Source organism: Mustela nigripes, chromosome 5, assembly GCF_022355385.1.
Source record: "Mustela nigripes isolate SB6536 chromosome 5, MUSNIG.SB6536, whole genome shotgun sequence".
NCBI lineage: Eukaryota > Metazoa > Chordata > Mammalia > Carnivora > Mustelidae > Mustela > Mustela nigripes.
This window is the reverse complement of record NC_081561.1, coordinates 64,001,162-64,028,070: the sequence shown is the minus strand read 5'-3', so window position 1 is coordinate 64,028,070 and position 26,909 is coordinate 64,001,162. Positions and strand designations below refer to the sequence as shown.

At 44.9% G+C, this 26,909-nt stretch overlaps 1 protein-coding gene across 1 annotated transcript in view; it reads right to left on the bottom strand.

Annotated features, from left to right (window-relative positions):
* Positions 1–24,625, bottom strand: part of LOC132018083 (kinesin-like protein KIF6) — a 101,806-nt gene extending 77,181 nt beyond the window's left edge. The window contains exons 1-2 of the mRNA XM_059400542.1: positions 24,517–24,625; positions 13,363–13,418 (exon numbers count right to left, since the gene is read on the bottom strand). Coding sequence (XP_059256525.1) covers positions 13,363–13,418; positions 24,517–24,623 — 163 coding nt within the window. The 5' untranslated portion in view covers positions 24,624–24,625. The remainder of the gene's footprint in view (positions 1–13,362; positions 13,419–24,516) is intronic.
* Between the last annotated feature and the right edge of the window lie 2,284 nt (positions 24,626–26,909).

The following is a 26,909-nucleotide window of genomic DNA, read 5'->3' as shown; positions in this document are numbered from 1 at the left end:
AGGAAAAATGTCACCAAATAAAAAGCCAGCTTGCAGAGCTGAGCCCCCTTGGGCTGTAGAGAAGCAAGGACTGTACACAGCGTTTCTTCTCCTGGTCTAGCATGGTCAGTGGGCTTTCTTGTTGTGCGGCAGTTCCAGTCTTTGTGGGTATTGGTCACATTTCCGTAACTCAGCACCTCAACCCTTCCTGATGGCCCCTCTTCTCTCGCAAAGCCTCAAACTGGACAACAAATCGATGTTTTAGATAGTGTTTCCTTATCTAAATTTAACACTTCCTTCTGTTTATAGCATTATTTTTATTTGGATTGTAATTGGTTTCATTAGAGCTCCAGTTATAAAGTTACATGGGTTTTGAGAGGTCGCCCCAATCTCAATTTTCTTGCCAGCCTGGTTATTTTTTCACATGCAATTCTGCATTTCTTCCATCATAATAGAAGCACTGATACTTAAAACAAACTTTTTAAATTTCCTGTGCACAGATATCTTTTGTATAGGATAAATCACTTTAACTGTTATCTTTTCTCATAGGACCTACAATTCATTCCCTTACAGATATTTTTCTGTTTCAAACCACAGACACATTTCTGAAAGGTCTGTAGTGAACTTGGTTGTTGTGTGCCCAGCATTCCTTCCTTTGGAGAAAGAAAACTTCAATTCCTCACAAATCTTGTTCAGTTTATGTGGTGCAGGCGGATTAACCCTCCCATCCCTGCAACCCGAGGAATGGGTGGAGCTTCTGGGCCCAACCAACAAACATGTTTCATTTCCCTTGGCTGGAGGGATTGCTTTAGGGATGGACACATGACTTAAGTGAGGCTAAGTGTCCTCACTCCAGGGACTTTCTGCCAATTTTGTTGGGAAAGATTGCATTTACTGGGATTATGAATTCCACAGGCCATGTAAACTGAGATTTTTCAGGGGTACCTTGTCACTAAGTGGGGTTAAGCCATTAGGGAACTTAGTCAAGTAGAACCGAAGGAGGAGGAATGGAAGGAGGGGTAGGCAGGGGAGGAGAAACAGAAAAGGAAGAAGAGGAGGAGGAGGGAAAGAAGGTACATGTGAAGCCAACTGTACTTCTTCCGGGTTACATGAGACAGTAAATTTCCTTTCATGCTTATAGCCAAACATCCTGGCCAATACAAGTTGAGCATAAATGAATGGAGTTTTTTTTTTTTTTAAAGATTTTATTTATTTATTTGACAGAGATTACAAGCAGGCAGAGAGGCAGGTAGAGAGAGAGGAGGAAGCAGGCTCCCTGCTGAGCAGAGAGCCCGATGCGGGGCTCCATCCGAGGACTTGGGAGTTCATGACCTGAGCCGAAGGCAGCGGCTTAACCCGCTGAGCCACCCAGGCGCCCCTGAATTGAGTTTTGTTGATAAATGTAGTTTAAAACAATCACACAAATACTTTAGAGCACAGACAGAGCTTGTTATTTAAAATAAACATGTGGTGAACTGTTTCATAAAGCCAAAGATCTACTCATTCCCTCAGCTGCTTTTCTCTGAACCATCTCTCTCCTCATGGAGCAAATGCAATGTGCACAAGGAAGTGCTGGGCAGAGCGGAAGTCTTGGCTTCTGCGTTTCTTAGTTTTGAGAATGTAGTATTTTCTCACTTGGTGGTAACATATTTTTATCTTGTGGTCACTCATGATTTCTATGCCTTTCCTTAATCAGGCTTTCTCCAGTGCTTATTGGTTACTGTTTTACATGAAGCATAAGTACTTCATGACACTCATTCCTACTACACCTCATCTAAGTTACTGCTTTAAATTCTCTCATGTTTCCTGAAGCATCAGTAAACCCACTCAGTTGTACAGAGCTTGAAAATACAACCCCACTATTTCATTTTCTAAACCACTGAAGAGAATGGTTGAAACCCATGTGGGGCACTGAATCCTACCAGGCTTGCTGCAAGTCCATAGCATATCTTTCTGCAAACCAGAAAAAGTCATCCCTTCCTAAGAGCAGACACAAGCCTGGGCTGGTGCACATGGAAATGACAGCAAGGGCAGGCTGTGTTTCAGGTACCACCCGCCCCTGCAACTGAGCCCCAACAGGCACAAGACAACCTCTCGTTAATCATGTTACAAAGACCCTTTTCACCTTCATGAGCTGTGTGTGCATGAGCTAGACTGAAGTTTGAGTCTTTTGTTGGGTACAACGGATAAAGGCCAAAGAGAGACCTGAGTAACAGCTGAGTAAAATTTTAAACTCAGAAACAAATGTCAAAGTCAGATTAATCTGAATTTATGGAGATCATAAACTGTATTTAAAAGTTTTGGAGGATATTAGGAGAAGGAAAGGAAAAGTGAATTGGGGGAAATCGGAGGGGGAGGTGAAGCACGAGAGACTGTGGACTCTGAGAAACAAACAGGGATTTGGAAGGGAGGGAGGTGGGAGGATGGGTGAGCCTGGTGGTAGGTATTAAGGAGGGCATGTATTGCATGGAGTGCTGGGTGTGGTGTATAAACAATGAATCTTGGAACACCAAAAAAAGTAAAATAAAATAAAGATGTTAAAAAAACGTTTTGGAGTTGGACAGAAATGAAATTTGATTCTTACTTAGTCACATAGCAGGAAACCTCACTGAAACTTCATTTTTTAAAAAATCTGCAAAATAATGATAATTCCCTATTTCACAGAACCTAGATTACATCAATGTTAAGACTCATCTTCATTCTAGAGGCTTGTAAACTGTGAAAAAAATGGCCAAATATATCTTGATTTTCAGATGCATTAACACTAAAAATCATGATCTATAATATATGACATAAGGTAATACTCCTGTTCCCCTGTAGGTCATGGCTCTTCTTTGTGAGGATTAAATGAGATAGCGTATGTCAAATTTTGGCACGACACAGTCAGTGCTTAATACATGGTGGAAGCTGTTGTTAGGGCAGTTGTTAATTGGGACTAGTGACAAAGAGTAACAAAAGATATACTTAATTCAGGTCTTCATAAGCTAGCAAAATGACCCAGATGTCATCTTTCCCCTACTCCTGGATAAGCTACTAGAAATCAACATGCACCAACAGGTCCAAAAGCAAACCTCAAGGGAAGATCCCAGGACAGAAAGGCACACAACTGAAAATCATCCTATTTACCCTGCTGATGGAGACCTGGATCTGAGAAATGATTTTTCTTAATGCCCAAATATGTAAGAGAAACATTTTATAAAAGAGTGTTCTTCAAATGTAGGGAGGGGTGGTTGGGGTTCTTTGAAGTTGAGTTAGAAGAAAGAAACCTTCCAGAGCATTTTGTTAGCTTTCTAGCATTTCCCTTTACCTCCTGCTAACAGCTACTGCCATTACATTTTTTGTGACTTTTGAATTGATCACTGATTGGCCCACTAGTGAAAACCCTTCTGTGTGGCATCCTGTGATGTTAGTTTTCATTTAGGCCTGGAGGGGTCAGTGGAAGATGAAGAGGTTGTCAATCAAGCTCTTTCCTCTCTCCTAAAGGAGCTGACTCCTGGACTGGTCTAGGTGTGGGCCTCATGCCAAAGGACAGCCCTTCATTGTTCCTTGTTGCCAAAGACAATGCTGCCTGTGGTAGAACACTGATGTAGAAGAAGGAATGCCAGAATTCTAGCAAGTGAAAAGTGGCTTGGTTGATGCCACTGCTTCTCACACAGTCTATCTTCCTTCCCCTCAGTTTGGACTCAATTGCAGTGTCAGAGGTATGATGAATGGAAGCAGGGCATATGTGAATGTGTCAAATACACAGCCCAGGTGGTGAAATGCAGTCTAATGCTCTTGTGTATGGGACACATAAATACAATGAAGACACCTCTTCTACAGAAACAAAGACTCTACATTTTTCGGGGAGATTCTAAATTGGCTATTTCTTCCATTTCTGATTTCAACTGATTCGACATCAGAATTGATGTAAATGGTGTACAGAAGAGGGACAGAAAAGGATTTTATGGCAAGAGTTTATCCACCTAGTTTGTGTTGGCTTATTACAAGAAAAGAAAATAACATGGGAGTTTTGGTTGACATTATGCCATGTAAAATTAGATATTATGTGGTTATAACTGAATTGTTAGCCTTTAAGAATTTTTGAGGATGACACTCAAGTGACAGTTCTAGATCACAATATCAGAGAAAAATTACCCAGGAAGGAACCTGAACTTGAAACAGATGGGCTGGGTAATCTGTAGTTCACAAACAGTTTTCATTTCCTTTCTGCAGGCCAATTCCATGTGTACTCCACAGCATCCCATTCCTGCCTCAGGGTCCAGAGGCAGGATGTGGCACAGTTTGGGAGTGGAGCTGAGTCACCATACCACACATGTGATGGTACAACTGTGCCAAGCTCCCACCTCCTGACTTTTAGATTCACTAAGTCTAAGATTTCAGTCACTGGGGACTAAAAATTCCACTTGATTTAATTTCTCCCTAGGAAAAAGCGTGCTTAGAAAGGTCACAAATCTCCTGAAGTCAGTTTCCTTCAAGACTCCCTTGGAGATTTTAAATTTAAATGTGTGTACAAGTTCCACCTAACACTTCCTTAATCTTAACCTTGTCTCTGACATGCAGTGATGGCAGGCTGCTTCCTTAAGTCACGGACCATGACAACTTGTTCAGTAATAAGGCTGAATATCAGTGATCCATCTCACCTGGGCCACCTTGGATCAAAAGCACATTAGGAAGTTGGGTGGCCAGGGGATGGGTTTTAGTCTTCTCTTTGCACAAAGTAAGGGAAAAGTGACATTGGGACTATTGGGACAACTAAACTAGCTACTTTCTTGGTAGTGGTGAATGCTTGAATCTCAACACTGGTATGAGCTCTGCTTGTTATGACCCAGAAAAAAACAAAGGTCCACTTCCCAGGGTTTCTGCTGACATATCTGGACCCTTTGTGTGTCCAGATCATCCTCACTGAGAATAAATTACAGCACCCCCCCTCGGAACCTGGACTTGGACAGGGCACAACCTACAGAGCTGTAGGTCAACGTCTGACTTGCCTCCTCTTGAGAATGTGGCAAACCAGATCTATGAACATACGATATTGCACCAAAACTAGGGAGAAATTCAGAATTATTTGTGACAACCACCTGTACTCACAGTGAAAAACTATATTAGTATAGGCCATTGGTGTCTTTCATCATGAGTCTATTTCACTAGTGTTGGAATGAACACTTTGGTTTATTTTGGTTGAGAGAGATATTTTTCTTTTTTCTTTTTTAACTCCAACCTATAATTATTTTTATTTTTATTTTTTTAAATTTTTTATAAACATATAATGTATTTTTATCCCCAGTGGTACAGGTCTGTGAATTTCCAGGTTTACACACTTCACAGCACTCATCATAGCACATACCCTCCCCAATGTCCATAACTCCACCTCCCTCTCCCAAACACCCTCTCCCGAGCAACCCTCAGTTTGTTTTGTGAGATTAAGAGTCACTTATTGTCTCCCTCCCAATCCCATCTTGCTTCATTCATTCTTCTCCTACCCCCTTAACCCCCCATGTTGCATCTCCACTTCCTCATATCAGGGAGATCATATAATAGTTGTCTTTCCAATTGACTAGTTTCGCTAAGCATGATACCCTCTAGTTCCATCCACGCCGTTGCAAATGGCAAGATTTCATTTCTTTTGATGGCTGCATAGTACTCCATTGTGTATATATACCACATCTTCTTTATCTATTCATCTGTCGATAGACATTTAGGTTCTTTTCAAAGTTTGGCTATTGTAGACATTGCTGCTATAAACATTCGGGTGCACGTGCCCATTTGGATCACTACGTTTGTATCTTTAGGGTAAATACCCAGTAGTGCAATTGCTGGGTCGTAGGGTAGCTCTATTTTCAACTTGTTGAGGAACCTCCAAGCTGTTTTCCAGAGTGGTTGCACCAGCTTGCATTCCCACCAACAGTGTAGAAGGGTTCCCCTTTCTCCACATTCTCATCAGCACCTGTCATTTCCTGACTTGTTAATTTTAGTCATTCTGACTGGTGTGAGGTGATATCTCATTGTAATTTTGATTTGTATTTCCCTGATGCCAAGTGATGTGGAGCACTTTTTCATGTGTCTGTTGGCCATCTGGATGTCTTCTTTGCAGAAATGTCTATTCATGTCTTCTGCCCATATCTTGATTGGATTATTTGTTCTTTGGGTGTTGAGATTGCTAAGTTCTTTATAGATTTTGGAAACTAGCCCTTTATCTGATATGTCATTTGCAAATATCTTCTCCCATTCTGTCAGTTGTCTTTTGGTTTTGTTAACTGTTTCCTTTGCTGTGCAAAAGCTTTTGATCTTGATGAAATCCCAATAGTTCATTTTTGCCCTCGCTTCCCTTGCCTTTGGCGATGTTCCTAGGAAGATGCTGCTGCGGCTGAGGTCGAAGAGGTTGCTGCCTGTGTTCTCCTCCAGGATTTTGATGGATTCCTTTCGCACATTGAGGTCCTTCATCCATTTTGAGTCTATTTTTGTGTGTGGTGTAAGGAAATGGTCCGATTTCATTTTTCTGTATGTGGCTGTCCAATTTTCCCAACACCATTTATTGAAGAGGCTGTCTTTTTTCCACTGGACATTCTTTCCTGCTTTGTCGAAGATTAGGTCTATTTCTGGGCCCTCTATTCTGTTCCACTGATCTATGTGTCTGTTTTTGTGCCAGTACCATGCTGTCTTGATGATGACAGCTTTGTAATAGAGCTTGAAGTCTGGAATTGTGATGCCACCAACGTTGGCTTTCTTTTTCAATATTCCTTTGGCTATTCGAGGTCTTTTCTGGTTCCATATAAATTTTAGAATTATTTGTTTCATTTCTTTGAAAAAGATGGATGGTATTTTGATAGGAATTGCATTAAATGTCTTTAGGTAGCATAGACATTTTCACAATATTTATTCTTCCAATCCAGGAGCATGGAACATTTTTCCATTTCTTTGTGTCTTCCTCAATTTCTTTCATGAGTACTTTATAGTTTTCTGAGTATAGATTCTGTGTCTCTTTGGTTAGGTTTATTCCTAGGTATCTTATGGTTTTGGATGCAATTGTAAATGGGATTGACTCCTTAATATCTCTTTCTTCTGTCTTGCTGTTGGTGTAGAGAAATGCAACTGATTTCTGTGCATTGATTTTATATCCTGACACTTTACTGAATTCCTGTATAAGTTCTAGCAGTTTTGGAGTGGAGTCTTTTGGGTTTTCCACATATAGTATCATATCATCTGCGAAGAGTGATAGTATGACTTCTTCTTTGCCGATTTGGATGCCTTTAATTTCCTTTTGTTGTCTGATTGTTGAGGCTAGGACTTCTAGGTCTATGTTGAATAGCAGTGGTGATAATGGACATCCCTGCCGTGTTCCTGACCTTAGCGGAAAAGCTTTCAGTTTTTCTCCATTGAGAATGATATTTACGGTGGGTTTTTCATAGATGGCTTTGATGATATTGAGGATGTGCCCTCTATCCCTACACTTTGAAGAGTTTTGATCAGGAAGGGATGCTGTACTTTGTCAAATGCTTTTTCAGCATCTATTGAGAGTATCATATGGTTCTGGTTTTTTCTTTTATTGATGTGTTGTATCACATTGATTGATTTGTGGATGTTGAACCAACCTTGCAGCCCTGGAATAAATCCCACTTAGTCGTGGTGAATAATCCTTTTAATGTACTGTTGAATCCTATTGCCGAGCATTTTGGTGAGAATTTTCACATCTGTGTTCCTCAAGGATATTGGTCTGTAGTGCTCTTTTTTGGTGGGATCCTTGTCTGGTTTTGAGATCAAAGTGATGCTGGCCTCATAAATTGAGTTTGGAAGTTTTCCTTCCATTTCTATATTTTGGAAGTTTCAGGAGACTAGGAATTAGTTCTTCTTTATACGTTTGGTAGAATTCCCCTGGGAAGCCGTCTGGCCCTGGGCTTTTGTTTGTTTGGAGATTTTTGATGACTGTTTCAATCTCCTTACTGGTTATGGGTCTGTTTATGTTTTCTAATTCTTCCTGGTTCAGTTGTGGTAGTTTATATGTCTCTAGAAATGCATCCATTTCATCCAGATTTTCAAATTTGTTTGCGTAGAGTTGCTCATAGTATGTTCTTATAATTGTTTGTTGTGATCTCTCCTCTTTCATTCATGATTTTATTTATTTGGGTCCTTTCTCAGATTTTCTTTTTGATAAGTCTGGCAGGGGTTTATCAATCTTATTAATTCTTTTAAAGAACCAGCTCCTCTTTTCATTGATTTTTTCTATTGTTTTTTTGGTTTCTATTTCATTGATTTCTGCTCTGATCTTTATGATTTCTCTTCTCCTGCTGGGTATAGGGTTTCTTTCTTGTTCTTTCTCCAGCTCCTTTAGGTGTAGGGTTAGGTTTTGTACCTGAGACCTTTCTTGTTTCCTGAGAAAGGCTTGTACCACTATATATTTCCCTCTCAGAACTCCCTTTGCTGTGTGTCCCACAGATTTTTGAACCATTGTGTTTTCATTATCATTTGTTTCCATGATTTTTTCAATTCTTCTTCAATTTCCTGGTTGACCCATTCATTCTTTAGAAGGATGCTGTTTCGTCTCCATGTATTTGGGTTCTTTCCAAATTTCCTCTTGTGATTGAATTCTAGCTTCAGAGCATTGTGGTCTGAAAATATGCAGGGAATGACTCCAATCTTTTGATACCAGTTGAGACCTGATTTAGGACCCAGGATGTGATCTATTCTGGAGAATGTTCCATGTGCACCAGAGAAGAATGTGTATTCTGTTGCTTTGGGATGAAATGTTCTGAATATATCTGTGATGTCCATCTGGTCCAGTGTGTCATTTAAGGCCTTTATTTCCTTGTTGATCTTTTGCTTGGTTGATCTGTCCATTTCAGTGAGGGGAGTGTTAAAGTCCCTTACTATTATTGTATGATTGTTGATGTGTTTCTTTGATTTTGTTATTAATTGGTTTATATAGTTGGCTGCTCCCATGTTAGGGGCATAGATATTTAAAATTGATAGATCTTCTTGTTGGACAGACCCTTTGAGTGTGATATAGTTTCCTTCCTCATCTCTTATTATAGTCTTTTACTTAAAATCTAATTGATCTGATATAAGGATTGCCACCCCTGCTTTCTTCTGATGTCCATTAGCATGGTAAATTGTTTTCCACCCCCTCACTTTAAATCTGGAGGTGTCTTCGGGTCTGAAATGAGTTTCTTGTAGGCAACATATAGATGGGTTTTGTTTTTTTATCCATTTTGATACCTTGTGTCTTTTGATTGGGGCATTTAGCCCATTAACATTCAGGATAACTATTGAGAGATATGAATTTAGTGCCATTGTATTGCCTGTAAGGTGACTGTTACTATATATTGTCTCTGTTCCTTTCTGATCTACTTCATTTAGGCTCTCTCTTTGCTTAGAGGACCCCTCTCAAGATTTCCTGTAGAGCTGGTTTGGTGTTTGCAAATTCTTTCAGTTTTTGTTTGTCCTGGAAGCTTTTTATCTCTCCTTCTATTTTCATTGATAGCCTAGCTGGATATAGTATTCTTGGCTGCATGTTTTTCTCATTTAGCGCTCTGAATATATCATGCCAGTTCTTTCTGGCCTGCCAGGTCTCTGTGGATAAGTCTGCTGCCAATCTAATATTTTTACCATGGTATTTTACAGACTTTTTTTCTCGGGCTGCTTTCAGGATTTTCTCTTTGTCACTAAGACTTGTAAATTTTACTATTAGGTGACGGGGTGTGGACCTATTTTTGTTGATTTTGAGGGGGGATCTCTGCGCCTCCTGGATTTTGATGCTTGTTCCCTTTGCCATATTAGGGAAATTCTCTCCAATATACCTTCTGCTCCTCTCTCTCTTTCTTCTTCTTCTGGAGTCCCAATTATTCTAATGTTGATTCATTTTATGGTGTCCCTTATCTCTCGAATTCTCCCCTCATGGTCCAGTAGCTGTTTGTCCCCCTTTTGCTCAGCTTCTTTATTCTCTGTCATTTGCTCTTCTATATCACTAATTCTTTCTTCTGCCTCATTTATCCTAGCAGTGAGAGCCTCCATTTTTTATTGCACCTCATTAATTCCTTTTTTAATTTCAACCTGGTTAGATTTTAGTTCTTTTGTTTCTCCAGAAAGGGCTTTTATATCTCCCAAGAGGTTTTCTCTAATATCCTTTTCTAATCCTTTCTATCCTTTCTTCTAATATCCTTCCATGCCTTTTTTGAGCCCGGCTAGAACCTTGAGAATCATCATTCTGAACTCTATATCTGACATATTACCAATGTCTGTATTGATTAGGTCCCTAGCCTTTGGTACTGCCTCTTGTTCCTTTTTTTGTGGTGGGTTTTTCCGTCTTGTCATTTTGTCCAGATAAGAGTATATGAAGGAGCAAGTAAAATACTAAAAGGGTGGCAAAGACTCCAGGAAAATATGCTTTAACCAAATCAGAAGAGACCCCAAATCGTGGCAGGGGTGGGGAGAAAGGGGATAAAAAGAAGTTCAGAAAAAAATAAAAGAAACAATTAAAAAAAGAAAACAAATAAAGAAAAAATAAAAATATATATATATTAGATAAACTAGTTAAAAAGTTAAAAAAGAAAAGGTAAAATTTAAAAAAATTTAGCAGAAGAAAAAGAAAAAAAATTGAATAAATAAAACAAAACAAACAAAGAAACAAAAAACAAATTAAATTAACTGCAAAACTAATGAATCATGGGGGGAAAGCCATGAGTTCAGTGCTTTGCTCTCTGCTCCTCTGGAATTCTGCTGCTCTCCTTGGTATTGAACCTGTACTCCTTGGTAGTTGAACTTGGTCCTGGCTGGATTTCTTGTTGATCTTCTGGGGGAGAGGCCTGTGGTATTGATTCTCAAGTGTCTACGCCCCAGGCAGAATTGCACCGTCCTTACCAGGGGCCGGGCTGAGTAATCTGCTGGAGTTCGTTTTCTGGATCTTTTGGTCCCTGAGCGCTTTCCATAGAGTTCCGGAGGATGGGAATGAAAATGGCGGCCTCCCAGTCTCCGGCCCAGAGGAGCCGAGAGCTCAGGGCCCTGCTCCTCAGTGCGCCCTCAGAGAATAGCACCCAATCACTCTCGTCTCCCTGGCCTCTGGCTGCGCTCCGAGCTCACCCAGGCTGTGACTGGTTCAAGGTAACCCCAAATTGAGAGCTCACTCCTCGGCTCTGTCTCTGTAGCTGGCTTCCCCATTCTAATACCTATAAGCTCTGCAACACTCAGACACCCCCAATCCTTCTGTGATCCTGTAGGACCTGGGGCCACACTGACCCCACGTGGGCTTCACCCCAGTTTAGCCTCTGGAGTGATGTCACTCAGCGGAACAGACTTTTAAAAGTCCTGATTTTGTGCTCCATCCTTCCACCGCTTGCCGGAAGCTGGCCTCGCCTGCCACGGTCTATCTTCCCGTCGCTTTGGATTCACTTCTCCGCCAGTCCTACCTTTCAGAAAGTGGTTGATTTTCTGTTTCTAGAATTGCTGTTCTTCTTCTCTTCGATCTCCCGTTGGATTTTAGGTGTTTGCAATGTTTAGATAAGCTATCTAGCTGATATCCTGCTAGCTGAAGTAGTCTCAGCCTGCTACTTCTCCGCCATCTTGACTCCTCCCCAGAGAGAGATATTTTTCAAGAGAAAAACTTCATATTACTTTTTGGGGAGAAGCAGTTTATAAAAGGTCTTTCCCTCTTATCCCTCCTGGGATAAAAACAGACCACTGGATCCTTTGAGTCGCATAAGCCTGCTAATTCCACCCCGGATACACTGAGGCCTGCTTCTCCTTCTCTCCTTACCTCCCTTTCTTCCAGGTCATCAATCCAGGTGGGCCAGAATGGTCCTGCTGCTGGGCCTGGGCTGCTCCTTAGCCCTCAAGTCCTGGCATAGCTGATGGGGCACTGCCATAGAGCCAATTTCCTTACTGGTTTGGGTCACTGACCCTTCTGATAATCAGACCTCTCCAGAAAAATGTACACACCCTTAACATCCAGTTTTCTTTTTCATGCAGTTTTAGGGGTTTGGAAATCCAGGTCAAGAAAGGAGTTTGTAATCTTTGTTTTTTGCCAGGGATCCTTCTGGCAGTCTGATAAAACCATGGACCCTTCCTCAGAATGATGATTTTTTTGGTACATAGCATGGGGAAAAAAAGGATTTTAAGAGAAATGAGTTATACTGAAATAGTTATCCAAATTTTACTTTTTGTGGTACAGAAATATCTATATGCTTTTATATAAATGCATCAAATAATAAGATCAAATGCTGAGTCTAATAACTACCATAATTTTGAAGTCCTGATGTGTATAAAAGATATTTTTTGATATCTGCCACACTGGGCTGTGGAATGAAAATGTCTGCAATTTCCATGGATGACAGGTGTTGCTAGTCCTACTGGGGTCAGCTGCCTCCATTCATCCCTGAAAATACGCTTAATTGCAGTTAGAGGTTGGTGAAAATAAAGGCTAATTTTCCCCCTGTCCGAGTTCCCAGATCTTAGGTTACGAACCCCTAAGACTATAGAGATTCTCTGCATGGTGTTGGGCATGGCCCAGGGCCTGGCTGCCTCAGGCAGCAGAGAAGAACGTAAGACTCCTATTTAGGGACTGAGTGTTTGAAGCTGCTGTAATTTTCCATATTCTGCAGGAAAAGCCAATGAGGACACTCACAGTGGCTTCTGTCCTACCCTCATGTATGAGGGGAGGAAGACGGGGACAAGGGAGATAGATGTAGGAAGTCAGCCTCTCTGACAAGAGGCAAAGGCACTGCTCTGCTCTGCTCTGCTCTACAGAGCTGCCCCAGCCTGGGAGATGGGTCCCTAGGTGTCTTCTAGTTTGGGATAAAGGCAACATTTTCCTCTCACTTTGAGAAAAATATGAAGCATACTTTAATTGAGTTTGCCTCCTGCCTTAACCTCATCTTTCCAGGGATGTTCACCTACATGGCGGGGCCCTGCTGGGCAGCCTGTGTCCTGGCAAGGCACAGAGGCTCATTTTCCTTCTCCTCCTTCCACGGGCTTATTGAATGGTGCTGAAAAATGCATGCCTGTGCCAAAAATGCTAAGTATAAGCTTTTGGGGGGGTGGGTGTAGAAGTGTTTCACAGCACTTGAAAATATGAAACTTCACTGTAGTCTTGCCTTTATGACTAGTTGAGCTATTGTTGAGGAACACTGGGGGAAAAGCAAAACTTTCTCATTGGGATGCTAGAGCTCAGGCCTTCATGAGGATGAAAAGTTCAAGTTCTAGACAAAAGAAAACACTTTTCCTGATGGATGGTAGGGGAGATGACAAACTTCCAAGGAAAGGCACTCTCAAAGCGGCTTCCTTGGCAGGGATGTCCTGAAACTCGGCCTGATGGTTATTTGGAGGGACATCATGACCTGATTTTCATCAGGAAAATGGTCTGTGAAAGACGCTTACAGAATAACATCTGCTTACCAATTTTGCTTCTTGTTTCATTTATACTTTCTCCAAGGGCCTTCGCTTCAGAAAATCTGCAGGGAGAAAAAAAAAAAAATTGCCGATTTCTGTTCATCCCAAATTATGCATTAAAAATAATAATTTCTGGGAACTCTCTAAAATAATTTAAAACTTTATGGAAAGAGATAAAAGAAAATCTAAATAAATGGCATACATATAGTGGGCTTAAAAATAGAGCTAAAATTTGTATTAATTACTGGTACTGTGAATTTTTACTTTTTTATCCAGCACAGAATTATGACTTACAATTTTGAGTGTTTTATGATGCAAGGGTACTGGAATAAAGCACTGTAAGATGTTTGTGCCCTGCTCTTCTCTATTAATCACATTATCGAGAGCTTTTAGTTATAGTTGAGAATACATGCTTACTATAACTTAAATAACATTTTCTTCTGATTATTAATTAATAGGTCCGAGGCTGGCCAATTATGGCTGGTTGTGAAACACATCCAGTCCTCCACCTACTTCTGTAAATAAAATCATATTGAACCAGAGCCACCACGATTCATTTAGATATTGTCTATGGCTGCTTTCAGGTAGTGTTGGCAGAGCTGAGTAGTTGTGACAAAGACTGTATGGCCTGTGAAGCTGAAAATATTTACTATGTGACCCTTGACAGAAGGTTGCTGACTCCTGTTGCATATGATGTTAAATTACACTTTGAAAGTATGAAAACAAAACAAAAAAAGATTCCTAATAACCCCGCCCCAGAAACCCGCTCATTTTGAGCTCCAACCAGTCTTTTTTCTACTCACTTTTTATAGAGTTAAGATCATACCATCCCCATGATTTTGTGCATTGATTATTTTTTACATAACAGTACTAATCCCTCTGCACATCATTAGAAACTTGTCCATTATCTTTTTAAAAATTTTTATTTATTTTTTTGATTCCAGTGTTCCAGAATTCATTGTTTATGCACCACACCCAGTGCTCCATGCAATACGTGCCCTCCATAATACCCATCACCATGTTCACCCAACCTCCCACCCCCTGCCCCTCCAAAACCCTCAGATTGTTTTTCAGAGTCCACCATCTCTAATGGTTCATCTCCATGTCCATTATCTTTGATGGCTGTCTATAGTCTGCTGGGTGGTCGTGCTGATGTTTACTCAATGACTTCTACATATTTGCCAACAAATATGTATGAGATACCTGCTGAGAGCCCAACATTGCGCTGGCAAAGTGGCCTAGGATCTGGTCTATGTGAGAAACATGCGGTCTGGTCTCCTATACATGGGGGACCCTTAAGAAAGAAAGGGAAAGAAGCCTTTCCCTTCTCCTCTCTGCCATGGAATTTAAAGGGCAACTGAAAGGCTATGAAACAAATCCATAATAAATGGCTACAGTAAATCATTGCACCACCGTGGCTAACCCTGGCTAAGCCACTAGGGTATGACTGGGAGGGGCCTTTCCATAAGTGGAGCGTAGTCAGGAAAGCTTCATGACAAGGTAGGATTGACCCGGCTTTCATGGATGTATAGGACATATTAGAAAACTCTACCCACCATCATGCTTCATTAACTATAGACACGAGTCAATTTGATTTTAACGATCTCTTCTCTCCGCATTCCCTCCCCACCCCCCAAATCTTTCTGGATCCCATATATCCCAGGTATCATGTTGTTTTGTCTAAGTTCTTTAGTGGTGTAGGATTTTGTTAGAGGAAGTAGGAAGAGGAGGGCATTCCAGGCAGGGGAACAACGTGAGCAGAGGCCAGAGTGCCGCGACGGCCCTCTGCTTGATGAGGGAGAAGTGTGAATTATGTCACTGCTATTTTCCGAGTCTGGCTGCTTGGCTTGTGACTGCAGATGGGAAGTTTCCAAGGAAGGGGACTAAATTTCCTCTCAGTTTAGGCTTCTTGGGTCTCCACCCCAGTTCCCTTATTAGGGTGTTCAGGCTTGTGACAGATTTATGGATGTGCTCTCTTCAGCTAGGGCCTGTCCCCTTTGGGAGAGAAATGCAGGAACATTTGATGCCACTCAGACTGAATTCGGTTCAGCAGACATTCTCATAAGTCTCTGTGCTGGGCTCTGTGGGCTCAAGCTGGCCTTTGCCTGCCAGACAGGCAGCATCTTAGCTGTGGGCCAGGCCACTCAGAAGACGGGGCTATTTTCATCCTGTAAGTTCTGCCAAGCGGGGGGACTCTAACTGTCAGATTGTTGGCTCTGTCCATCCCCAGAACCTAGGACTCCACAGGGCTTGATAATCCTTCCCTGCTTGGTGAAAGACTCCTCGTAGTGCCTGCTCCCATAGCGTCCACTCACCCATTTGGATTTTCGAGAATCAGGAAGATATAAGAACAATGTTGCAGAGCTGCTGAAATTCATGTCAATTCTGGAGAAAACCAGAGTAGAGAAAGAAAAGGGGAGATACTGAGGCAGTCCAGGCTGTCTCCACAGTGACTCTTCAGAGAAGCCCTGACAGAGGGCCTGGGCTGGAGTCCCCCAAGCCTTGGTGGTGCCCACATTTGTCCTGGAGGGAGCTGCTTTGTGCTGAGGTGAACCTGCTCAAAAGAGCTGCCGTGCCAGGGCTGGCAGACCCAGCGCGGGAAGCCATGAGCTGTTCCAGTCTCTCCCCTGCAGCACAGCGCTCAGCTAAAATGGACTTGCCCACTGAAGAGGTGTGCGCCGAGGGCCGTGCTGTCCACATGGGACCATTTTCCCTTAACTCTGCACTTGTCACTGCTCCAGGCCACCCCACCCACATGTGTTCCTGATCTCCAGTTGTCAAGACAAACTCTTCCCTGAGAAAGCCCAGCCCTGAGGAGAAGAAGAGAGTGCAGGGGAGGCGGAAGAGATGAGAAAGAAGGTGACCCCCATTTCTGCCACATTCTTCCTTGCCCACCTGCATCTCTGTACCTGCCCAGCCCACACCGCCCTCAGCCCCCCTGCTTCCCCTCTCTCAGGCTCCAGACTGAGTTCTGATCATTAGGAAAGGGAGACTCCTGACTCCTTCCTGACCTGACAGAGGCACATTCCCTTAATGAAGTGGCTCAGGAAGCTAGTCTGGGTCCCTGGTGCTTGGACCTGTGCTGACTTTCTCCAGGGTGCACTGTTCCTCTGGAGGACAGCCTCAGCTGCTGCTCATGGGGAGGAGGCTAGGTCTATGTCGGGGAGGCTGTACCTTGGGCAGGGCCAGGGACAAGGCTCTGTGACTCAACCCGGGCGCTCCTGAGGGTCTCCTCCTGGCACCAAGGCACTCCTATCTGGGAGTCGTTGGCTGCACGGCTCATTTCAGGAAGGCAGCTTTGCTGAGGGGGTATTTCCAGCATGGGGGCTGGCAGGCGGCTCTGTGCACTGCTCAGAAATCTCCACCTCGGGGCAAGGCCTGGGCTTGGAAGGGAGAAGGAATGCAGTCCTCTGGCTGCTCTTTCACAAGCCTGGTTTCCCGTGACACTGAGCCGTCACTGATCCCACAGCAGCCATGGTGCGCCCAGGGCCGTGCAGGATACTGTCCGCAGAGTGCAAACCCTTCTCTTTCTTGGCTTCCACGTCACATCAGCCCTCTCTCGCCCTGGTTGCTCCTTCTGTCTCCTCTTCTGCAGCTGTTCCTTAGACGCTGCGAATCAGGTGTGGGCAGGGTTTTGTCGTGACCCTCTCCCCGTGTGACCTCTTCTCCCCAGACACCCCATCACACCAGTGCCTTCACTTGTCATCCCCACAGACAGCTCCCAGATCTCCCTCCCTGTCCTGGTTTATTTCTTTATTTCTTTTCTTTTCTTTTTTTCTTTTTTTTTCTTGACAAACACACTTGAGGAACTGATCATCCCCCAACCCCCACCCCGCTTCCCCAAATCCCTCTCCTTCCTCTTGCTTTTTCTCATCTCACCGTCCAGGATGGGCACTCCCCCACGTGCTCCTGCCCCTCCCTCCACTGCCATCCTCACTCAACGCATCTATCCCCTGTCCTCCCCTCTGTCCTCGTCCTCTGTATCTCTCACAGCATTCCACCTGGTTTCATTCTTCCTCTCATTGCCTCAGAGAAGGAACAGTTCCCCCACCCCATTACGTCCAAGGGACAAGGACTTCAGTGGCTCCCTGCATTCATGCTATCTGCCTTCAGGCCAATTCCCACACTTTAGCTGGTGTAAGCCACCTTCTTCTTCTTTTTTAAAAAGATTTTATTTATTTATTTGGACAGCTCACAAGTAGGCAGAGAGGCAGGCAGAGAGAGAGAGAGAAGAGGAAGCAGGCTCCCTGCTGAGCAGAGAGCTGGATGCAGGGCTTGATCCCAGGACCCTGGGATCATGACCTGAGCCGAAGGCAGAGGCTTTACCCCACTGAGCCACCCAGGTGCCTGGTGTGAGCGTTCTTAAATGCATACCTGATCTTATTAGTCTCCTGCTTAAAACTCTTCAAGGGCTCCCCAGGGACCACAGGACAAAATCCAAATTCCTTAACAGGGCTAAATAAACTCTTCATACTCTGGCTGGTGTGGACTTTGCCAGAATCTTCTCTAACACCCCCACCCCCGGCCTTTTTCGGCTGGCCCAAATGGTCTCAGTTCCATCAAGTGTCACACTGGTTCACCTGAGGGCTGTTCCCTTTGCATGGGATGTCTGGCTAATTTTGACCTAACCCTGCCGGTGCAGCAGAGATGTCTCTTTCTCTGTAGGGCTGTGCAGATCTGCAGCCCCATGTGTTCCAGAGAACTCTGAACTTCTGTCATCATGGGCAAACCATTGGGAATTGCCTGCTGACATGCTTTGTCCCCTTTCTCAGTATTGTAAGCGCCTCGAGGAGAGTGACCACAGCTGTTTAATTCACACTTCTCTCCCTGGAGCTTAGACCCGGGCCACGTACTACGTGAGCATACTATACCTATCTGTAGCATGCAAGTGGCAGTGTGTGAGGGAGCATGTCTCACAGGCACGGTGTGCAATGTAGACGGCACTCCCTGGGGTGCAGAGACTTGGACTTGAATGTCTAGATAAATCTGAGAGCCCTTGTTTGTAAGATTAATATGAGACGGCTCTCCGGGGAGGGTTGATGTGGGAAGTACATGCATACAGATGTTCTTTGTACCTAGATCATGACCACTGCCTGGCAGTGTAGGGACCTGCTTGGGTGATGAACTGTGATGTGGGATTGAGTGTTGGAAGCAGCAACCACAGACAGGAATGATGAGTATCATCTTCTCAGCAAACCAAGGGGTCAGAGGAAAGATCCTTGCAAGTCTGTGGTCAAGGACACCTAGGATAGTTGCTGAGTTTCTCAATCTTCAGGGGGAATAAAAGGGATGGGAGTTGAGGTCGAATGTCATATGACTTTCAAGACCAGCAGTTCCTGGGAGAATTCCATCCTGCCCTTGGTGTGTGTCAGGCAGAGATAAATCCCCAGGGCTGAGGAAGTAGCTGAGGAGTAGCTGAGGAAGCAAGACACGTGGCTCTGCCCCAGGGCAGTTAGAACCACAGACAGTTTGCTGGGGACCAGGGGCAGCAGCTGCTTTAACCTATGGGCTAAGACGAGGAGCTGGTATTCATAAGTCACTCAGTCTCTAAGAGCCTTTGCTGTCTATTCCCTGTCACGTCATCTGGGAAGGTTTTTTAGGCCAGTGGGGCAAATATGTCATTGGAGGGCAAGGGGGTTCCTCTTAACACCTTTCCTAGTCTTCTTGTCTAGAGCAATTAACTTAATATGTTGATTATTTACAGAGTGAACATGCAATACTGTTCCCTATCAGAGAGGAAGAGTAGGCCTGCATCTATGCATTTCCTTCCTCTGTAGACCCATCCCTGACATGGCACCTTAGCTCTCTCTGTTGTATTGCCGTGAAGATCCACCTTTCATTTCCCTTAGCCTTTTCCTTCATACCAATACTTCTTCTCTATTCCATCTTGTTTCCCATCAAGATGGCAGCCCCCTCCTGTGTCTTGTTGAGCTGATCCTTTTCTGAGTCTCGAGAAGTCTGCCATTGCATTCTCTTGCTTCTAGGAAGTAGGTCTTGAGCAGTCTGCTTGGCTGCTAAGACTTCCCAAAGCCAATTTCAAAGTATCATTCTCGAGCCAAAGAAGTATTGTTGAGTACTGTTTTTGTGGCCAGCACTGTGTTTAAAAACTATGGGGAGGCTGGGAAGATTCTAATCTAATCTCAGCTCTCAGAGTCCATAATTCTATTTCAGGAGACAAGGTGTAAATACAAAAAACAAATGGAAAAATAATAAAAGTTAAAATTGGAGTCTAATAGGAACCAGGGAACTCCTATTTGTCATGGATGTTATTTCCAGATGGTGCCATGAGATTGCTCTCCAGCCTCGGTCCGGTTTTCCTGTTGGTTTTAGATTGCTGTTGTATTCTGTGTCTGAAGGATCCAGTGGAGTGAAGAGACGCTTTTCTGGGTTGAGTTCACACTATCATTGCCTTTGTTTGCAATTGCAGTTAATCTCCCTATTTATCTCTTCTTTTGTTATTTAATGGAAGTCTGTGACAGAGGGACTCAGTTTGTATCAAAGACCTGCCACAGAAGAAGGTTAGCTGTGTGGTGCCTGGGCACTGGTCTTTGCCAACCATGGGGTCTCCAGCCTCTCTTCATATTACCATGTACTACAAGGATGAGTCTTTCCTGAAAAATGTGATTTTGAGTTGTAGTTGTCTTCCACTGAAAAAATCCAGCTTAAGAATTGGCTCACATGCTCTAGTTCAGCAAAGGGTAAACACCCCATTAATGTGCCAGTGTCTTGTTTTTCTTGTCACAGACAGGCAGCACGAACTCCCCCAGACTGGGGACTAGGGCTAGGAGATCCTAGAAATTGCCTGGGAGGACAGCAAAGGGTCCAGGTAAGATGGGGAAGAAAATCTTTCCATCCAGTAACATGGGTGGACCCCCCATGATGGACCCCTCTTGCAGCTCCAAGTCAATCCTTGCACTCTGGGGGAACTGAGCGATCGCAAGGGATCCAGGGCCACCAATGGTTCCTTCATTTGGGCTTAGAAGCCCCTTGCCATGGTCTAAAGAGGCTGAGCTGCCCCCAGGCTCTTGTGTGGGTGCAATGAGTCCCTTTGCCAACAATGTCCCAACATTGGAAACCTGGATGGTAGAGTGATGTGATGTGAAAAGTTGGGAATGAATGGCAGGCCAGGAGGATGGGGTCTCGTTGCTGGGGGCTAGCAGAGAGTGAGACTTTCTCTGAGGAAGTCTCCTGGGAGCAGAGTGAGGAAATGCATTTAGCACCATCCTGACTAAAATCTTGGGGAGAATGTCTGCATTCCTAGGACCGGCCAGCCCTCCTGCAGATGGGGTGCATGGTGCTTCCCGTCACCAGGGAGACCAGCAACAGATGCTTGGAGGGGATAAGGGTTATGGAAGACTGCTTCCTGAGGTAAGGGCGGTGTGGAAGTTGCACCTGTGGGACCCGTTGGCACCAGTGGGACCCTATTCTGATGTATGCGGTAAGAGCGGGGCTTTAGCTATTTCTTTTCACAGAAAAACATTTTCTTTTAGTCTTCTGCCTCAAGCAGCTATGAGCATGTAATACTTAGTAACTGAATACTCTCCACGAATGCAAACAAAAGCTCCAATCCTGAGAAGGGAGTAGACCCTGGGTTACACCCCTTCGGTACCAAATATTCATTTAATGATTGTTATTACAATAACATTAAACAGATGTAGACATTTTTTAAAAATGTGGGCTTGGTCTTCCTGACATTTCATTTGATTTAAAAAGACTGATTAGCTGCTGGGAAAAACCCTTTCAAAGCTTTGTGTGAGTTTCATTAATTCCTTTGCTCTATGGCCACAAGCAAGATGGGACCACCAGTGTTACCAGCTCATCCTATCTGATTGGATATGTTTCAGCCCAAAAGCACATTTGTCACAGGGTTGTCAGAACCTTACTAGAGTTAAGTGAGCTCTGTATTGAGAGGCTTTCAAAGACCACATCTTCAGCCCTGCCATCCCAACCCACTCTCCCGCTGGAAACAGACCTGAACTCTAGTATAAACCAGAACCAGGAAACATACCAATTCCAGAATAATTCCTGGGGTGCCTGGGTGGCTCAGTCAGTTAAGCATCTGTCTTTGGCTCAGGTCATGATTCCGGGGTCCCAGAATAGAGCCCCAGGTCAGGCTCCCTGCTCAGTGGGGAGTCTACATTTCTCTTCTCCCTCTGCCCCCGTCCCCTGCTCATATTCTCTCTCTCTCTCTCAAATAAATAAACTCTTTAAAAATAGAATTCTTTTTAAGCTTGTGTTTCTTAAACTCAAGTGTACAAAAGAATCCCTTGGGAACTGGTTTTGTCTGTAGAGTTTGGGGATCCTGCCTCAGAAGTTCTGGAGCTCCAGGACTCTGGACACTGTTCAGCTGGTGGTTTTCAAACCTGCTTTCATGTTGAAATCTTTAGACAAATGGATGCTTAGCTCCTACCTAATTAAATTAGAGTATCTGAGGGATGAGGCCCAGTGTTGGGAACTTTTACAAGCTATGTGGCTCATTTTCCTATAAAGTCAGATTTGTCAGGCACTGATGTAAGCTCTGAAGCCCCAGGGAAGGACAAGGCTGAGGGCCCCGTATTGGATGAGGCAGCTAGTGTGACATGCTCATCTTCAGACAGACAGGTGTTTTGCTCCAACACATCCAACTGACGACCCCAGAAAATCATGGCTTACTGTGGATATGTGTTAGAAGGTTTGTGAAACCCCAGGGTTCATTTGCTAAAAGTTGTGTGGGTGAGCATATAGCCATTTTTCCAGAGGGAGTGTCCTCAGCTTTCACTAGAGGTACTTTATTTTCTCCCCCAGCCCTTGTCTTATTCATTTATTCATTCCCGCCACCCCGTCCTGCTCTCATTCTGCTCCCTCACACAGCTAACCATTCTTATGGTTAAAGCATGTGACAGTCTATCTTTACCTTTGCCTCTTCTGTTTGTTTTGGGTGTGTCTATTTATTATCTCCATGAATTGTGCATTCTTAGTGCTGTCTGTGCTGGTGTGTGTATATTCATCCATTGCTCCTGACTTCATGGGCAGCTTCCCTGAGATTTTATCTCATTGCTTCCCCGGGGATGGACACCCAGGCTTCGGGCTCTCCTCAGCCACAAACTGAGCTGCTGAGAACATCCTCGTGTATGTCCCTTTCGGAGCCCACAGGAGAGCTTCCGGGGAGATAGACCGGGAAGCAGAAGCACTGGGCCGCGGGGGCCGCATGTACTTGCATGGACTAAGGGGGCTGCACAGCGCTCTGGAAGGCTGCTCCTGGCTACACCCCTCCCACCATTGCTGGATTCCTAAAGTGATCTGAGACCCCCCCATTCACAAGGCACCAAAGTGAGAAAGCCAGTGGTTAACCATCAAGCTGGGCCCTCCGTACTGCTTGCGCTTTTCTTTTTTCAGCTCTACCTTCTTTCCTGTTCCCTATGACATCTGTATGAAACCTCTGCCACCACATCTGCCACTACCCTCACGACTCTTATTCCACTTCAACTTCCACAGAGAAAATAGAGGCCATCTTTAACTCCCTCCCTTCGCTTCCAAGGGCATCAACAGCAGCCCTGTCTTGCCTCGTTTTTCTCTCCAGGCTCACCTCACTGGGATCTTTGAGGCCTTCCCTCCCCAGACCTTCTCCCTGAGGCCTTGCTGCATCAGTCCTTCTCCTTCTGTCCGTCTGTCTGCCTCTCTCTCCACAGGCTTGCTTCTGCGGCCTGCAGTGTTCACCACTTCTCTCCCGTTCTGAAACAAACCTCTCTTCTCCTGAGGCCTCCCTTTTCCCTCCTTCGAATGTTTGTCGTCTATCACAGACTTTTTTTTTATTTTTTTAAGATTTTATTTGTTTATTTGACAGACAGAGATCACAAGCAGGCAGAGAGAGAGGGAAGCAGGCTCCCTGCTGAGCAGAGAGCCCGATGCGGGACTCGATCCCAGGACCTGAGATCATGACCTGAGCCGAAGGCAGCGGCTTAACCCACTGAGCCACCCAGGCGCCCTATCACAGACTTTCTGAACACATGTTCACGTGTGCTCCATTTGCTCAGCTCCTTTTCACGTGCTCCCTCAGTCCCAGCCCTCCGACCCATGGTCCATGGTCGCCTGTTTGCTTGGTGCACTGGGTCCAGCCTCCCCTGCTTCTTTCTTTCTGGTGTTGGACACCACTCACAGCATGCTTCTTGGAGCCACTCCCCTCTTGGTTTTCAGTTCAACATGTTCTCCTGGGTCTCCTTTGCTTCTCTCTCTGTTTCTCAGCCTCCCTCTGCTCCTTAGAACTCCCTGGATCTCCCTCGCTTCTCTCTCAGCCTCCCTCACAGCCTCCTCTCCCTCCCTGTCCTTTAGAGCTTTTCCCGTTTCTACCCTCTAGACCCCTGCATCTCTACCTGTTTTCCTGAGCTTGGCCACTCCTTAGACTTCCTTAAAGCATTGATAAACATATGACTCCCAAACCTGGATCTCCTTTTAATTCAATGCATTGGTTTTGAACATTTTCAAATGTTTGTGTGCTAAGATCCAGAATCACGTGTGACTCAGTTTAAGAGTTCACAGGCTAGGACATTCTCTTCTGAACTCTGGACCCAGGCATCTGGCCATCTTTCTGTCTGCCACAGTCTGCAGCTATGCATCTAAACTGCGTATGAGCTGAAACGAATTATGTACCCTGAAGTTTTTTCTAAAGGTTCCAGAGGCCAAATTGACAGTATGTCAGCAGACGCTGCTGCCCGCTCTGCTTCTGGCTGGAGAACGCACCAGAGGCCTCTGGGTCACAGGCTGTGCACACGTTTACTCCCTTTGAGTAGGAAGCACAGGGCTGCAGCAGCTGGAGGGTCCAGAGTTCTGAGATGATAATTCGGTCTACAGACTTTTTTTCCTTTGCCTTTGGAGCAGTATGACATGGACAAAGTCACAGGCAGATAGGAATTAGTGTAACAAGGGAGAACTGGAGACAAAGTTGGTGCTATCAGTGTCAGATCCCGCCCTGATGTTGCATACCCCAGTGGTACAGGGATGAGGAGGTTCCCATGTAGGAAAAGTCCTGCCGGGCTGGACACAGTTCACTGTGAAGCTAAATACACGTCAGGCCCTTCTTTTAGAAGTTAGGTTAAGCAAGTTAGGGACAATGGAATAGCAAGTTTCTTTGAGACTGGCCCAGCTAAGCTTCGGGGGACCAGTGGCCCTGTGAGCCAGCCTTACCTCTGCTTCAAAATCTGCTTGTTATCTTCGATGGTAATGCTGTCAGCGTGGTCCCTCTTGAAGATTTCAAAAGCCTCTTGTCGTCCTAAGGACATTTCTTCTCTCATCCCTGTTTGGAGACACGGGGAAATGGCCTCAGTCATGGCATCAGGATCCCATTAATTTCACTGTCATTTTAGGTGGACCACAAAGCCAGCCCTGGCTCCAAGAGGCTCACAGCAGAGAGGCTCCTGACCAGACAGGTGGCCCTGGCCTCTTCCAGCTGGCCACCGACCCAGCAAGGAGGCCCTTCCAGCGACAACCTGCACCCTGCAGGGCTGTGCCTGTGCAGGCATGTGAACTTGTGGGGGGTGGAGTTTGGAATGTTTGGTCGGAGGAAATGAGAACCAGAGTGCCAGGCCCTGGATTGCCGAGAACATCTGCAAATGCACTTTCTGCCATCATTCGGTACCACGGCTCTCCCCATTTTCCTGCTATGCCCTGTTTTGGTTTTCTGTTCAATTTCATGCTGGATTTCCAGGCATTTAGTTAAAAGTGGTACAGTCCAGACTGAAAGATACAGAATCTAGAAAATTCTACTCTTAGTCTCCATATAATGACTCATCCTTGTCTCCTGTGTCTAGAGAGGGGCCTTGGTGCTTACTCTGAGGATAGATTTTCCATCGAAAGATCCATGAGCAGGTTGTGATGGAAGCTCCTAGGCCATGTCTAACTCCAACATTCTGGGTTGCTATCCTTGCTACTGGGCCCTGCTCAGGAGCCAAATTCTGAAATCCAGAGTCAGGACAGCTAGGGATGATGTAGTGAACAGGTGGCATTTCTGCACCATAGACCTCTTTCTCCCAGCCTCCCAGAGGAAGGGTCAATGCTGGTGCATGCCTGGGATCCCTAAGTGACAACTGAATACATAGCTGGATTTGGGGTGAATCTATAGACTTTTTTTTATCCTCTTTTAAGTTTTGGTTCCTTTTCCCCATGTTTTCATCCAGTTAATTCTACTTATCTTTGAAGCCCTGGCTGAGTGTTACCAACCCCAAAAAGCTTTCCCTGAGGCCCAGGCAGCATGAATCCTCCCTCTATTATGTACCTATCAATGCATCTGTAACACGTACAGCCCAGTTGACACTGTCACTTCACATGACAATCTTTTCTGGTGACAGGCATGTTTCTAGGAGGTAGAGATTACATCTTTGTGAATCCCTAGTGTCTTGTTCAATGTCTAGCATTTAGAAGGTGCTCAACAGATGTGTGTTAAATGAATCAGGTCAGGAATGAACCAGGAGTGAAAATGAGCCTTGCTCTAATTGCCACATGAACATGATCCAGGGTGAGAGGGGTTTGCTGTGAGGCCCCAGGTTCCGGAGACCCATACATATGGGCCACATACCACATCTCCTCCTGCCTGGAAAAAATCCCGTGGAGTCTCATCACCAGGCCTCGGGGTAAGGAACCGGACCAGCCCATCTGACACCAATTTAATGATTACCGTTGATAAAAATAGCACCATGAAGAATGTCTAAATGGTGAGGCACACAAGACGCCCCACCCTTTTCCAATCAGAAGCAAATGGGCACGTCTTGGCTTTGTCTCCACATCTGCCCTGCACACTCCAGAACCAGGCCGGCCTGGGAACGGGTTTGGGGGGGACTCGGAAAGATGAGCTCTACTGTACAAGACGCATTAACCAAGGGGCACTTTTCATCCAGCAAAGCCCACAGGGAGCCGAGGGACTCACGCCATACCTCTCCCTGCCCCTGATCTGTGCCTAGTTCTGACAATGTGTGCTTTTCACTGCTAATGAAACAGCAACAGGGGGTAGAGGGAGCAAATCTCTCTGGAATGGAGTGGGGGTTGAGGAGAGCGCCACGGAGACCACAGGAGAGCCTGCCTGGGGGATCCCCCAAATTGCTTCCCACAGAGGAGGTGATGAGAAGGCAGCAGCAGGGGTGAGGGGCGGGGAGAGGGTTGTTCGAAAAGCTGCAGTGAAGGAGATGGGTTCATGGCCTTTTCTCTCCCAGGCTCTGCTTTCTTTCAGAGCTGAGAGTCCAAAATCGACAGCTGGGAGCAGTGGCCATGCCGAGATTTCTCAGCGCCCATGGCACTGTTATAGCAGCCGGTCCTGGAAGAACTTAGAACCAACTGAAAACCCTGTTGCATCTTCCTTGAAGTGCAGAGGGGGCCTGGGTAGTAGGAACAGAAAGGATGTGGGGTGAACAGGAGAGAGAAGCTCAGGAAGGTAATTTGCTTTCACTTTCCAGAGGATCTTGAAAGTCTTGCTAAAAAATGTGGGGCCAGCGCCGTATCACAGTATGTGGGTGCCACCAATTTTCCAAGACTTAAAAGTCAGTGAAGTACATGTTACGAGAAAGAAAGTTACACTGGAAGCACTTCAT